The sequence below is a fragment of the Dipodomys spectabilis genome, unplaced genomic scaffold (assembly GCF_019054845.1).
Source record: "Dipodomys spectabilis isolate Male_0828 unplaced genomic scaffold, ASM1905484v1 ptg000036l, whole genome shotgun sequence".
Classification (NCBI taxonomy): Eukaryota; Metazoa; Chordata; class Mammalia; order Rodentia; family Heteromyidae; genus Dipodomys; species Dipodomys spectabilis.
The window spans coordinates 1,468,768-1,485,296 of NW_024870713.1; the positions used below are offsets into that span (position 1 = coordinate 1,468,768).

General features: G+C 44.2%; 1 protein-coding gene across 1 annotated transcript in view; it reads left to right on the plus strand.

Annotated features, from left to right (window-relative positions):
- Window positions 1-3,128: 3,128 nt before the first annotated feature.
- Window positions 3,129-16,529, plus strand: part of Gpa33 (glycoprotein A33) — a 31,181-nt gene continuing 17,780 nt past the window's right edge. The window contains exon 1 of the mRNA XM_042677365.1: window positions 3,129-3,272. Coding sequence (XP_042533299.1) covers window positions 3,230-3,272 — 43 coding nt within the window. The 5' untranslated portion in view covers window positions 3,129-3,229. The remainder of the gene's footprint in view (window positions 3,273-16,529) is intronic.

The window sequence follows — 16,529 nt, forward strand, 5'->3', positions numbered from 1 at the left end:
TCTAATGAAGGCCATGACCATCAAGGCCTGTGGCTCAGGCGTCAACTGGAAACTTGAGGTCCCCAGCAGCTGGTCCCAGGCATCGTGGCTGGTCCCTGACATTCAGGGCAGAGATGCTGCCCCTTTGTTTGTAAGTCAAGGCTCACCAGGACAGATTAAGACAAAACACACTTACCACTGCCTGTGTTCACACCAAAGCCCGAGGATCTGGATAAAATGGCCAGAAACTCCAACCAGTCAGAGGGGACAGAAAGCTCTTCTCTCTTCAGGGCTTCTTCTCAGAGGGGCAGGACAGCTGTCAGGAAACCTTATCCACTCTCTAAATTTAGCCTTTGGCCCCATAGGCTGGCAGATCTGTGGGAGAAAGGAATGCAGAACCCAGCCTGAATGCAGGCTCACTTAACTGTTTCCCTCCTGTCTGGTTCATTGAACACCGACTATCAGCACTGGGATGGGAAGAGGTTCTCATTTTATAGATGGTTTCCTCTGGGCTCTCTCTATATAAAATTGTGCTTGGCATTACCTTCTAAAATCACTTTGAGGAAATAGTCTAAATCAATAAACCTAGAATAGTAAAGAAACTTACCTTAGCCTCATGGAGGCTTAGAGATGCCAAGGGGGAGGGAAATATTCCCCCCCCCCAAAAAAAAACCCCACCAAAAATAACAAGAGTATAGACTGAAGAGGGCCCTTTTGGTAGGTAGTAACAGGGAGAGCCTTGCTGGGACCAGGATGACATTTCTTTTGACAAACTTGTTTGTGGAGCAAACATTGGGAAACTGTGCTTTCTCTCTACATCCTCTCTCTCTACACTTACAGGCCCCGGTAAGGGTCATCAGTCAATCTGAGGTGTTGCAAAAATTCAGTGAGCTTCTTAAACTTCATATGAGCTCATGATTTGTCCCATCTCTCTACCCTACTCCTTGTTACCATCCTTCTGATCATGACAAAGCCTAGTAACCCAATAGTTCTCTCCTTTTCTCCTGAACACTCCATAATTATCCTCTCACCAATCCATCCATCCATTAGTCCACCTATCAGCAGGTATTTGCTGATTACTTTATTGGGCACTAGACACTGTACTTGACCACATTTAGTAAGACACATAGTTTTAATGTTGTCTTTTTTCCTAGCTGTGTGGAACAATACCCAGCACATCATATCATTATGTTATAACTGGCTGAATGAATGAGCTCACAGTTTATTAGGAGGAATGAGACACAGGCCAAAAATAACTCAAGTGTAAGACAGAATATAGTTAGGGTCCTAAAAGAGATCCAAGTGCTCAGTGAATTCAAAGAAGGGAGAGAGATTCTCTGTCAGAAGAATTGGCAAAGGCTTTATGGAAGAAATGGAGATAGATGAGCTGGCTTTTTAAGAGCAAGCTACATTATAACAGCTGATATAACAGGGAAAGGAATTGTGGGGGACACACAGCATGGACAAAGTTGTGAGGGAAAAAAGAATGAGTTCTGGGTGAAAAGAGTTGTCTAAAACTGGGCAGAGCATAAGTTACACATTTTGGAAGATAATTTTTGGAAGGTAGATTATGTTGGAGAACAAATACTAGAATATCTTACAGTCCAATTGAAGGAACAGGGTTTCATTTTCTTTCTATAGGCAGTCATAGAAGGAGAATAGAAAAATAACGTCACTGACACTGTGTGTAGGGCTACCTGGCCAATGGTCTTATAAAATGCTGAGACTGAAAATTTATTACATACAATGAGGAAAGTCAATAAGACAACTAAGAAAATAGAATAAAACACAATTGCTTTTGTATGTCAAACCAAGTTAGTAGCCACCAAGCCTTGATCAAATAATTTGTGTGGGAAATTTTGAGCTTACAATGCAAAGAAATACTGGGGACAATATGTGAGGTACTTACTGAATCCAAAGGTTGGGCTTTATTTTTTATTGTAATATACAAAGAGTTGCTAGAAGTCAACAAGCCAGCTAGGCACAGTGGCTCATTCATGCCTGTAATCCTAGCTACTTGGGAAGATATCTGGAGGCTCATGATTCAAGGCCAGACCAAGCAAGAAGTTATCAAAACCCCATTTCAACCAGCAAACCAGGTTGGTGGCACATTCCTGTCCTCCATCTACTCAGGTAGATCCATTGTCTAGACCAATCTTTTTAGTTTTTTGAAAATAACTAAAGCTAAAAGGGCTGGGGATGAGGTTCAAATGGCAGTGTGTCTGCCTAGGAAGTCTGAGATTCTGAGTTCCAACTTTAGTGCCATAAAAGACAATAACCCAAAGAAATAATCAAGCTAAAACCCAACAACCTCCAAAAAATATGAGCAAATGAACTATTTAGACTTAGAAAAAGAACTATCATACAGTAGAATGTCATGACCCCATAAACAGAAGTTGGTAGGTCACAGTATAATGTGTGGATACAAAAAACTCCTTAAACTATTTTGTTAGGTGAAAAAATTGTTTTAAAAGTTCAATAGCATAACAGTAGGTATACATATTTTATTTCACATATGGAGTATCTGTGGAAAAGACTGGTACCAGTGGCTCTCCTGGAGAGTTTCCTACAGAGTTTATCACTTTATTATCAGAATGAGCAATATGTTGATACCCTGGACATGGGACTTTGGGGCTGAAAACTGAGACAGTCTCAGGAAATGGAGACAAATTATGATCTTCTTTGTTTGCTTATATATTTGTTACTTCATTGGCTAGATTACAACTCTGAGGGCAGGACTTCTTCTTCATGACAAGAGTCTTTGTGTGGTGAGGACTGTGGAAGAGGAGGGAGTTGTAGAAGAATAGATCATAGTGGGTCTTGAAGTGTTGTAGAAATGTGGTCAACACCCTTCTTTTATTGGTTTGGAATCTTGCTTCCGAGATCATTTTCCTTTTTATGAGGAGGCAATAACTCACTGACAGTTACAAGGGAGGTCCACACCTTCGGGAGAGTCCAGAACTTTGTACTCTATCAAATATGAAGAAAGTAGGGGAGGTGACTGTCTCAAGTGGAAAGTAGGAAGGACTCCCCTTGGGACCTATGGTGGAGCAGGTCCAGCAGGGACACAACTGCCTGTGAGCTCACCTGCCAGTCTGCAGAAGGGGTGGAGCATATGGGGAGTCAGCAGGAAGAAGCAGAGAAAGAGAACTGCAGGGATCTCAGATTATTGTAGCTTTATACAGTCAGCCTAGACCTGTTGGTGCCTACCAGGACCAGGCTGGAATTGGGGCTGAGAAGGAGTGAAGCCATGTTTGAGATGAGGCAACCTGTGCTGTGGACACTCTGTGCAGGTGAGTAGCCCTCCCCTGCTCAGTGCCCAGGGGTGGGTGAGACAGAGAGGTCAAAAACTGAAGGAAGCACTCCCCCCCAGAACTTTTAAATGATTCCCCAGCAGCATTGCTACACCTTCTGGGTATAGCTACACTTCCTATTGTTTGGGAAGCAATTTTCAGACCAATACCCAGATCACAACGGTCCTTGTTTGCATATTAGTAAATAGAACACTAGCCCATTGCCAGGATGAAGAACTTGGAGTATCTTCAGGATTGTATTTTTCCTATGCCAAGTTCCGACAAGGGAAATGAAGTATTTGAAATCAGAATTGTTTCAGAAAATTCAGGATATGGACCTAGGTATGTTTGCTAGCTAGGAGTTAACTGCTACCTTAAAACCAGAGGGGGAAACACAATTGTTAAGAGTGTTAACATCTGTATTATATAGAGGGAAACAGAAGCATGCCTTTCACGCAACTTCATGCACAGAGCAACAACTAGAAACAAACTAGAAGGCTTTCTTTCTTTCTTTCTTTCTTTCTTTCTTTCTTTCTTTCTTTCCTCCTCCTCCAACCTCCTCCTCCCCCTCCTCCTCCTCCTCCTCCTCCCCCTCCTCCTCCTCCTCCTCCTCCCCCTCCTCCTCCTCCTCCTCTTCCTCCTCCTCCTCCTCCTCCTCCTCCTCCTCCTCCTCTTCCTCCTCCTCCTCCTTCTTGTTCTGTTGGTCGTGGGGCTTGAACTCTGGGCCTAGGTTCTGTCCCTGAGCTCTTCAGCTCAAGGCAAGCGCTCAACCACTTGATCCACAGTACTACTTCCAGTTTTCTGGTGGTTAAATGGAAATAAGAATCTCACCGACTATCCTAAACAGTGCCTGGCTTAGAAAGTTCTTTCAAAAGATCAAAACACCTCAGCCTTTCTCTATTCTGGGTATTGAAAGCTAAAGTAAGAGAGTCCCGAGCCCCAGCCTAAACAGAAACCAGACCTTTCTAGGCCTGTGATTGAATCAAAATTAAGTGTTAAATATTAAAGTAGTAGTATAGGGACACTCATGAAGGGGAGTGAATATCAACATGAAAGTCTGGACCAGGAGAGATAGAAAACAGAGAGGGAAGTTGAGAGATAGGAACTGGGAAATGTTAGAAGTACCTTTCGTTTAGTGTATTTAGAAACTATTGCAGGCTTCCAGGATCTGGCAGTAGGGAGGACATGAGACAATGTAAGAACTCAGGAGCTCAAGGCTGGGGAAGCTGAGCTGGGGAAGCTTTGGTTTAGAGATTCATACCCTGTGGACATATTGGTGGGGAGCCCAGATCAACCTGGGTTACCACCCAGCACAGTTCTCCCAAGCTCCAAGGTCCACTCTCTTATTCCATCTCTAGCATCAGCCTAGGGCCCCGGAAGGGGGAAAACCTGATGGGAAGGAAAGACTCCATCGAACTGGTTGGTGGTAGACCTGGAAGAGATCAATTGGCTCAAGCTGACTCAGGTTCTGGTAGCAGGACTGTCTGCCCAGAGGCAGAGGGCCCTACTCATCAGCTTAGGTAGCCTACTTGATTCATCCTTCATCTAAATAGTTCCTTACTGAGCACATGGCTTGTGTAGGTGCCCTAAAAGAGGAGAGTCTGGAATGATCAGAACCTCAGCCTTCAGATCCAGATGGTAGATGCTTCAGCCCTATGGCAAAAAGGCAGAAAGGAAAAGGCCTTTGCAGACAGCCTCTCCCAAACCAGAATTCTCCTCCATGCCCTGCAAACCTTTTCCTCTCCCCAACACCTGGCCTTGAAACCCATAGTCTGGTGGAAACCCTTACAGAATAAAAAATACTGTTTGCTTGGGGGGAAACCAGAACACGCTGCTTGTAGGGCTTAAAATGAGAAGTAGTCTTAACTCTGAATTTCCTGGAGCCACTGCTTTGCCTCTTTCTGTGACCCCTGGGTGAACTCATCTGGCTGAACTAGTTCTGGGGTATGTTCTGATAAAGTGTGTCTTCTGCCCTTACCAGCTTCCCTTACCCCCTTTCCTGCCCTTCCCAGCCAGCTCAGCCCAGAATGGTGTGCCCACTGCCTTTTCTTTCTTCTTCATCTACTCTGAAGAGAAAGGGGGCCAGAGCAGTGGGGCAGATAAGGCCTGGCTGGAGGCCAACTAGAGGCTTTAATAGTGAAGGGGCCATTGCCAGACCCTGAAGGCAGCCAAGCAACTCTCCCCACCCTGCCTCATGAGAGTGTGCGGCCTACTGAACACAGGGGAGGATAGGAGGAAGGAGCTTGGGAAGGGCTTCTTGGAGGAAGAGGCGCTTCATTTGGGATGTAGACATTGGAATGTAGCCATTCCCCTCTTTCTCCATCTTGATTGTCCCCACTCATAGTGGGGGGAGAGGGTGGTGTGAGTAGGGGGAGATGCCAAGATGAATGAAATAGGTCTTGGGCTCGTTGGACTCGAGGAAACAGAAAACATCAGAGCATGTGGAAATGACACTAGAAAAGCAAAATGAACTCAAGTGGACCTGGCTTTTTTATTATCATGTGCTGATGATTCTGAACAATTATTAACAAAATACACCACCCTATTTAAAGAGTTGTCCTTCTCATCTTTGCCCACACTGCCATCACAGGTTCTTCTTAGCTGACTGAAGTATGGGTGAACCAGTGCACCTTGCTAAACTCCAGTTTCTTTGTCTAAGAGTATAGGGGATAATTTGCAATGTGTAAAGTACCCATAGTACTTCCCATGGGGTTATTACATATTTTAACTCAGTATATGTAAAGAGCATAGAACACTTTCCAAACACTTGCTATTATTATTGCTGTTATTAGTGTGGGTAAGTGTAGTAACAAGAAGTCAGAGAGACATTAATGGATGATCATCTAAGGGATTCCATCTGGCTAGAAATAAGGGTCAGAAGTCACTGTGGATGAGTTTGAAGTTATCACTGAAAAAGATACCACATGACAGGCAGCTCTTGAAGACTGATGCAGAAAATTCTTCATTTCTCTAAAGCATGCACAAAAGTTGGGCTCTTCAATTCCAGGAAGTCTTTGTAGCCACCAGACTCTATGAAAGATTCAATGTGATGGAAGGTACAGGCGCATGAAAAAAAGATGCATGAAAAGGATTCACCAGGAAAGAAAGCTCCAGGGGGAAAGTCACAGATCAGCTCTGCCAGAGCCATAAAAATCTCCAAGACCTGACAGTGGGCTGGGAAAGTGGCTCAGTGGTAGAGCGCTTGCTTTGCCTGCATGAGGCCCTGGGTTCGATTCCTCAGCACCACATAAGCAGAAAAAGCCGGAAGTGACGCTGTGGCTCAAGTGGTAGAGTGCTTGCCTTGAGCTGAAGAGCTGAGGGACAGTGCCCAGGCCCAGAGTTCAGGCCCCACGACTGGCAAAAAGACCTGACAGTACACACACACACACACACACACACACTCCATGCCTTCCTAGAATTACTTCCTTATTTTCCAGAGTTAAGTTAGAAAATCTTAGGAAAGTACTGCTTAACAAAGAGCAATAAAGGCATTGTTACCAATTGCCAGTGGCACATGTGTATAATCCTAGCCACTACTCGGGAGGCTGAGACCTGAGAATTGCAATTTGGAGCCAGCTCAGACATACAAATTACAAAGACCTGATCTCCAATTAATGAGCAAAAAGTCAGAATTGGAGGCGTAGCTTATGTGGTAGAGTGCCAGCCATAAATGGAAAAAGCTGATGAGAGCATAAGGCCCTGAGTTCAAGCCCCAGTATTGGCACAATGAGTAGATAGGTAGATAAATATACTCATCATCACACAATATCATGCCAGATGAGAAAAATGCTTTCTCTTCTCGCATATGAAATGGTTTCAAAAGATCTGTAAATGCTTAATCCATGGTGAGATCTTGGTGAGAACTAAATTTCCATTTTGAAACATTTGAGGCTGACACACCATTGTAGGATTCCTTCCCAGTCATCTTTGTTATAGGCACTGTTCCCATCAGCGTGTCCTTCCCTAAATGTGATACCTTCCACCTGTCCACTCTGAAGAGCCACATAACCACATTGTTTTCAAAGGCCTGGGGAACTCCCTAGGGTTTGCTCTGTTGGAATTGCATGTCTGGGCCCTGGCTTACTTACATGTCCAAGTTTGGTGCAATGGCCTGGCCCACAATGGATGATTTATAAGGCTCAGACTCAGACATGTGCATCAGATGAAAATCAGATAAAAGAATGTTGTTGTTTTTTTTGCCCAGAGAAGGTGATGTTTGGTCCAGAGCAGGGTGAGTTCAGCCTATAGGTACAGCTGCAATGTAGGCTATCTGCCCTTCATCTACTTTACAGTCTCTGCTCTTGCTGCTCTAATCCCCAAGGCCTGCCTCCCTTCTGAGTACCAGTTGTTGGCCCTTGAACACAGTCTGAAGCCAGTTGACAAAGGAATGCTGTGCCTGTCAGAGATGCAGTCAGGATGGCAATGTCCCAGCCCTAACCCTAAAGATGTCAGTCTAAGAAAGTATGTTTTGGGGACAGGGGGTAAGGAAGTAACTCTCAAGAGAGTGGCTATCAACTCTGGTTACCCATCAAAATTGTACTCCTGGTAGTGTTTGGCCTTGCTAATTTCCCCCTTCTTCCTGAGATGCTCTGTTCTGTGACCGTCTTTGCTCGCTGTCCTCTGCCACTGGAGCCTTGGCTCCCTCATATTTCTCTGCCGTCCCATTCTCCTCTGCCCTGCTGCTGTGACACCTCAGATCTCATGCTCAGTTCTAAACTTTCTTCCTGAATCACTGTGTATCCACCTCCATGCTCCAAGCTCTGGTTGCTAGCTACCACTCCGGCGTGACTCACCAACGTCAACCTTGTAGTCTCATGTCTCTCCTCAGCCAGAGTCCCACAAGTCCAACAGCCCACACAGCTTCCCAACTTAGTTACCTCAAAATGCTTCCAACTCACAAGCTAAAGCTGAACTCATGATCTGGGCCTGTAAAAGTAGGTCTTTCCTAGTACGCTCTCTTTCCCTCCCTCCTCTCTCTCTCTCTCTCTCTCTCTCTCTCTCTCTCTCTCTCTCTCTCTCTCTCCTTCTCTCTAAAGAAATGACATCTTCTTTATCTAGGAATGTAAGCAAATTCCTAGAAGTCATCTGTTGCATATTCTATTGTTATTTAAGGAACCACCCAAATTTACTGGCTAAAAATTCTACTCATTTACTTTGCTTGCAAATTTGCCATTGGGATGGAGGCTTGGAAGGAATAGCTTGGCTTTGCTCTCTGCCAGCTCCAGCTGGGGTGACTTCATTGGGGAAGGAAGATCCCCCACTTCCAAATTGGTACACTTGGTGGCTGGCAAGCTGGAGTGGGCTCTGGTACCCTTCTCTGTGAGCTCTCTACAGGGAAGCTTCCTCATAAGTGCAGCTGGGGGCAGGCCGAGAGCACACATCTACAGAAATAGGAAATGGAAGAGCCTAACCCCAGAAATGGGCCCGGCATCATCTCTACCATATTCAACTTGTCAGTCATTTGCAGAACCTGTCTCAAGGGAGGGGATATGAGCCCCAGCACTTGTTGTCAAGAATTTGAGGACTATCTTTTAAATATGCCATATCACTTGTGATCTCTTTCACCCTCAAAAATTCAAGTCAACACCACACCCCAGTGATTTTAGTTCTGTTCATTTATTTCCATTTCCTTTGCCTACTTTCATTGTGGCCTATCAGGCTTGGACCCAGCCCAGGCTTGTGACTCCACTGGCCATAGTGTGCCTCTATAGTTTTTTTGTGGGACAGTCTTGGTAGGGTGGTTGTAGGCAATCTGGCTGACAGAGGGCTGATAAAGGATTTGTTTAAGTTGCCCTGATAGACTAAGCAGGCTGTTTTCACTTGACCTCTATGTTTATTTGCTTGACAGTGGGAGACCAAAGACTCTCATACAGGAAGGATCATAGCTCTCAAGAAGTCTCTTGATGCTTTTGCTATACCCTGCCCAGCTCTTGGTCAGGAGAGTGGTCCCTTCCATCCAAACTCCCCTTACCCTCCTCTCAACAAGTGTGTGAACACTTATTACCATGGCAGTTTCACATTTATTCTGTGATTACTTATTTGTTACCATCTGACTCATCCAGAAGACTGAGCTCCATAAGAACAGAACTATGTCTGCTTTGCTGCCAGTGTCTTCCTTGAGTCTGGCAGAGATCCTGGAGTATGGGCACCCAGCACCATGAAGATGGGTGTTAATGAAGGAGCATCTACCCTTTCTACTCTCACTTGGTTCGGAGCCCACTAGCTTTCACTGTCTCCTCTGCTGCCTTTCCTTATTTCCGTCTCTCTCCAGGTTGCCTTTGCCTCTCCCCAAGCCTTGCTCTCCTAAGCTCACCTGCTTCTCTCCAAATCTGCCTATGTCAAGTCCCTTCCCAAAGTCTGATGGATAATCAGAGGGGCTAGGTAGAGATTAATTCTCTAGGGTAAAGAGTCAGGGGCCGGAAAGTGGCTCAGTGGTAGAGTGCTTGCCTTGCATGCATGAGGCCCTGGATTCGATTCCTCAGCACCACATAAGCAGAAAAAGCTGGAAGTGGCGCTGTGGCTCAAGTGGTAGAGCGCTAGCCTTGAGCTGAAGAGCTGAGGGACAGCGCCCAGGCCCAGAGTTCAGGCCCATGTCCGACAAAAAAAAAAAAAAGAGGTCAGTCTAGTAGGGGAAAAACAAAGGAGCGGGTAACAATGCTCCATAGGATATGTACGCATTATCTTACTCATTAACTGTATCTCTTCTGTACAGTACCTTTACAATACAATAAATTAATTAATTTTATAAAAGAGTCTGTCACTTAGTGTCTCCACTTCCTTCCTCCCTCTTTCTCTTTTGCCTTATTTCCCTCCCTCCCTTTTTCCTTCCCTCTCTTCCTCTTTCTTCTCCCTAAAGTGGCCTCTTTGGGTGCTCCCTGCCCTCCCCCACAGTGACCTTTGGAACATTCCCTCCTCTTCTACCCTGGTGAGTCAGGGATGCCATAAACACCTGACTAGATCAGACATGATTTCAGGCAGCCATTTCTGGTTAGGACTGTTACAAAGGTTACTAGGAGAGGAACATAAAATGTGGTTTCTTGGAACTTGCTGCCTTTTCATTGCTTCCTGATTTGTGTCCATTTGTACTCAGGGGAATGTGTCCCACCCACCAAGAGCGAGGCTGGGCCTCCACTTATGCCCTAATCCGTCTTGTCCCCTCCCAGAGCGTGATCTTGCTCCCTCTCCGTTCTCTATTTTCACTATCTCCCATTCCAGAAGCTGCTTCTCTGAAACCTATAAGCCACCTGAAGTCTCTCTGTCTTCAACCAGAGGGGACCAAGGAAGCCTGGAGACCCTTTGCACCCCTCAGTTTCAGCATTCTCTCAGCTTTCCCACAATATCTACTTTCCTTACCTTCCACTTGGCTTTGTAGTTACAATGATACTGTGTGTTATTTGCAGAACATTTGCATAAAAGTTCACAAAGGTAACCCCCAAATTTTACTATGGTGTGTGTGTGTGTGTGTGTGTGTGTGTGTGTGTGTGTGTGTGTGGTGGTATGTGTATACTTTCTTACTAGAATTTGCTCTCTCTTTCTCTGTGACTATGTAGGATGGTGACAGGGTTGTCCACAGAGCTTTGCATTCTGCTTTATTCCCTGGTTTACATGAGTTCAACATGGTGAATTGAATCCCTCAGGACCATGCCAACTCTCACCCTCTCAGTAAGCCTTGCCATTACCTGTCTGGTTTAACACAGCCTCTGTCCTCTCTTACCACACTTGTACTTTAACACTTGATCAAGTTCTGTGAGAATGTTCGTTGACAGTGACTTCAAACTGCTTTCTAGGCAGGGACTGTGTCACAGACCATTCAATCATCAAGATTTAGTTAGCATCCAGCTCTGTGTAGACCACGTCTGGGTTGTGTGGGTGCATGGTGTATACAAGAGGAGTCAGAGATGCAGAGCCCACTCAGAAGAGCAAGGCATCTATCTAGTGAGGGAGAAGCCTGGGCATAAGATTCCCGGCTGCCTTAGGTGCTCATGAGTTCTGGAGGGGTTCCAGGGGCTTGCAGAGATGCAGCCAGGAGCAAACCCTGTTCATCTCCCCAGTGTCTTGCAAGAAGCTAGGACTTGAGAAGAAAGCTATTGAATGGAATTCTGTATGTGTATGCGTGTGTATGTGTGTGAGAGTTCATGTATGCATACCATGCTGAGAATGAACACAGGACCTCACCCTCTTGCTTGGCAAGTTTTACTCAAGACTGGTGCTCTTCCATTTTTCTTTTGTTTGTTTGTTTGTTTATTTATTTGGTGTGAGGTTAATTGGGGAGAAGAGTCTCATGGACTTGCCTGCCCAGGCTGATTTTGAACTGTGATTCTCAAATCTAAGCTCCCCGAGTAGCTAAGATTCCAGGCATGAGCCCCCAGTGCCTACCTTACATGCATGGAGTTCTAAAGTATTCCCTTCTTGCCTTTGTACCCCTCTTCTTCCCCTGGTCTCTTTAGGAGCATAGCCAGGCAGGAGAAGGGAGCCTGCAGCAGTGGACTGTCTCCTTCTCCCTAACCCAGGCTGGCCTTCCACACTGTGATATGACATCAGCTCAGGTAGCTGTGTCTTCTCTGGTTCAGAATCTCCTTACTACCCAGGAACATGGTTTCTCTAAGCAAATGGATTTTCCTAAGCAGAGGCGTTGCTGCCAGTTTCCCCATGGCTCCCATAATGGGTCTGGAACAGGCAGTTCCATCAAGCATTTCATTATCTTCTCAGACGGATTACTTTCTGTTTAGCTCTCAAGAGATAGTTTATTATCTTCTTAACAAACCTTAATTATTTACAAGCAATCATCGAGGCCTCAAGCTGGGTCACTACTCCTAGCTTCTTGGGAGGATAATGATTTCATTTCCACATAGGTCTTCTTATAGACCCCACTTTCCCTGGGTGTGTGGGGGGATCAGTGGGATCCTTCTTTTTATTTGGGGGCGATGTCTTGGGCTCTGTACAATAGGCTTCTTCCCCCCACCAGTTTCTCTGGTGATAAATCCCACTCGCACTGAGCATACATTTACTGTAATCATTTCCTTGCTGACAAAAAGCACTTATTGGACTCCTCTTGAAGGCTGGGCCTTTTGCGGAGTCTGGGAAAACCCAATGGGTGATGTTGAATATTCCAAGAGTTCTTGCTTTTGTGCCAAGATAAAAAGTATGTACTTCATGTTGTCATCCAACCCCCACAGCAACCTTGAGTTAGAGACTGGTTATTCTCATTTTACAATTGAGGAAACTGAGGCACATAGAAGTTACTTAAGTCACCCAAGGACACCCAGCTTGAGGAAGCAGAAGAATGCCAGCTGGACAGTTTGGCCTCAATCTTTGTGTTTTTGTCCATCCTACCATCTTGTGCAATAAAGTTTCCTGGGAGAGAAGTAGTAGGAGGCAGGTACTCGTGGTGGTAGATGACATGAGGGACAGAGTTATTTAGGATATTTTCTTTAGATCAATGCCTGTGCTCAAAATTTATCCCACACATTATTATAATATGGGAAGATTTTTATGTCTCCTCTGAGGTAAAAGTACTTAGTCTCCCAACCTAGATGCCTCTAGAGGTTGAGGCATCAATACATTCTTCATTATTATTTTTAAAATACGTTTTTTATTGTAAAAATACTGTACAGAGGGGTTACAGTTACATAAACAAGGTAACGAGTACATTTCCTATCAAGCATTGTTGCCTCCTCCTTATTAACAACTTAAAGCAACTGTGTTAGTCAGTTTTCTATTGCTGTGGAAAAATTTCTGAGCAAATGAACTTAAAAAGAGGAAAGGAAAGGCTTATGTTGGCTCATGGCTCCCAACCACAATCAGCTGGCTCCAATCAGCTGCTTTTATGCTCAAGGTGGAGTAGAATATCATAGTGGAGGGCAGATGGTGGAACAAAGTGACCCATCTCTTTGTGGAGGGAAGGAAAATGACTAAGTATAACCCACCAGAGCTGGGCACCAGTGGCTCACGCCTGTAATCCTAGCTACTCAGGAGGCTGAGATCTGAGGATCATGGTTCAAAGCCAGCCCGAGCAGGAAAGTCCGTAAAACTCTTATCTCCAATAAACCACCAGAAAACCGGAAGTGGTGCTGTAGCTCAAGTGGTAGAGCGCTAGCCTTGAGCTGAAGAGCTGAGGAACAGCACTCAGGCCCAGAGTTCAAACCCCACGTCCGACAAAAAACAAACAAACAAACAAATAAAAACCCCACTAGAAGATGTCCTCAAGAGTCTTCTCCCTTCAACTAGGCCCCACCTCCTGAGTTTCCATAGCCTCTTAATACCCATCAGAAATTTTTAAAAAATCAATGTATTAAGGGCTCACTTATGTCTCCAAAGTCTCACTTCTGACCAAGCCTTTAACATAACAGAATTTCAAATCCAAACCCTGACTGCAACTTACTTGATGAGATGGATGTTCTTCTTGAGTATCAGAAGAGCTTTACCTTGAGAAGAAAGGAGCATGAAGGGAGAGGAAGGAAGGAAGAAAGGAGGCTTGCAGTAGGTGAGGAGAGCCACAGCTATTTATGTGGGCTGTCTGGAAAATTGAAGAGAGATGGCATCCAATGTTAACATATATGAGGAGTCAGGAAGGAGGGAGTAGGAAGCATTTAGAAATGAACTTCTCCTCCTGGTCACAGCTTAGATGTCCCATATATGCCTGTTCCACTGAGTGGGGATGGAAATGAGGGACTGAAGAGTTAATCAGAACAAGACCTATTGAAAGAAGAGAAAGAAACTATTGAAATGACCAAGTCCAGCCAGATGTTTCATTGCCTGCAATGTCAGAACAAGAGACTGAATCAGCAGGAAGGATTTAGGTTAATAACAGCAGCTTCTCAAGATGGACATTTGGCATAAAGTTCTTAAACGTAGGATGCATTTTTATCTATGATTATGGAAAATGTAAGTAGGCATCAGGACATGGGAATCCGTTAAGATCCTTCTCAGGTTTACACATCTGAGAAATCTTCTATGATCTAATTTGTGCAAAGGGTTTTTGTTTGTTAGTTTCATTTAGAGACAGTCTATGTAGCTCAGGCTGGTTTCAACCTCACACATCCTTCTGTCTGTCTCCTCAGGGCTGGGATTGCAGATGTGTGCCACCACACCAGGCTTTTATTTTCTTTCTGAGCTTTGTCTTGTCCATTTCTATCTCTTCCCTCATGAATCTATTAATATGAAATGATTTTAACTCATGGTTACAATGATCCCTAAAACGGATGAATTCTTCAGTTACAATCATTAGCGATTACTGTTCCTCTTTGATCACATAACCATGGTGATGGCAAAGGTGGCTGTCTCTTGTGATTAACTTTTAGCCCTGGGTACACCTGAATAGCAGATTACAGTTGAGCAAGAAGAAATGGGTTGATATGAAAAAAAGTGTAACAGCAACAATCATTTACTAAGCAGTGATTAATTCCTCCACTCCTCTTCAGGGTTTAAACCCTCAGTATCACACTTGGTAGGCTGTTACTCTACCACTTTTTCATGACGCTAGCCTTTTGCTGCTAGATCTTGTAGACATGGAATCTAAGTAACTCTTCTGCCACAACTGGCCTCTTAGTTTGATCCTCTAGAACTGATTGTAGTCATGAGCCATGAGTGACCATCGGTTGTAAATGTCTTTTAATGAATTTCCCTTTGTATTAGCTGTTATTAGAGTTCTTTTCTTCCTTAGTGTTCTTGGGTATTAGGAGTATGATCTGGACACCTTGGCTATAGATAAACACATATATATGTATATGTATATAGAGAGAGATACATAGATACATAGATAGGTAGACAAATCTATTATCCATCCATCCATCCATCTATCTATCTATCTATCTATCTATCTATCTATCTATCTATCTATCTATCTATCTATCTATCTATCTATCTATTATCCATCCATCCTGAGGCCTTTTCATTATTATAAATAGGAAAGCTTTCTATGTGCATACATTTTTACCTTGTAGAGTAACTTTATTTACTTAAAAATAATTTTATTCTCTTTAGGTAGTTGTACAAAGGAGTTGCCATTCACCAAAGCAGTTTATGAAGGTAGTGAAACTTGATCAATATCATCTAGTTCAACATTCTCATCCACCTTCCCAACCCGCCCTTTCCCTTACTTATTTTAATTTTAGGTCATGTTCTGATTTTTTTTTTTGCCACTTAACAAAGTAGTTTATATGACAAATGCGTCTTGATCACCACCCTTCCACCCACCCTTCCCTTATTTCTCAGTTCTGTGGTATAAGCAATTGCCTGCATTTTCCTTCCTTCCCTCCTTCATTCTTCTACTCCTCTCCCCTTGGCCCCACCCTACCCCCTGCAAATACCCATTTCCTGGTACTTAGTTTGTGGGGCTGACTTAGTTTTTTTTTTTTTAAAGAATTACACCATTTGTGCTCTCCATATTGTATTTTAGTTAGGGGGTGGTGGTTTGCAGGGCTCCTTTGCTGTTGAAGTTACTGGGGTTTGAACCAGGGCCTCGTGCTTGTTAAGCTGGTGCTTTACGAGTTACACTATGTCTTTAGCCTTCTTTCTTGCTAGTTTTTTTTTTTGACACACACCTCTTGCTAGTTTTTTAAAGAGATGGAATCTAGCTAACTTTCCTGCCCCTGCTCCCGCTCAGCTTGATCCTCTCGATCTTACTCTTATCTAGGACTATGGGAATGGGCCATCTGTGCCCAGCTGATTTAAGATTTTTAAAACTGAATTTGCATCTATGTTATCAGTTACTAGGGTTCTTCTATCCCATCATGTTCTTGGGTATTAGAAGTGGGGGTCTGAATAACCTAACTATAAATAAACAAAAATAGACACATAAAGTAAGTATATGAATATAAACATAAATAAAAGAGCAGAGGTGCCAGTTCTCCTGTTTTGCTGATTCTGCCTCTTGTTCTCCACCTCTAGCACTGGAGCCCCCATGGTTCAGTTACAGACAGCTTCCCCATCTCCTTGCACCCCTTGATGACCCTCAGTGTGCTCTGGCCTTAAATGATGGAGAGCTGATGACTCTTGAGGATGCAAGTCCTTTCTTCACATCTCAGGGAGCTCCAAACGTACATAGCCTCCCCTTCAAGATCTTCACTTGCATTTCTGCAAAGCATCTCACACTTCACAGATCATCTTCACCCTGAAACCTGCTCCTCCCTCAGCCTTCACCATGTCAGCCAATGGCAATTCAGTTCTTCCATTTGTTCTGAAACAGATCCTTTGTGTTTGCACCTGGCTCTGCCTTTCTCATACCATGTCAGATCCAACCCGCAACCAAATCCTGTT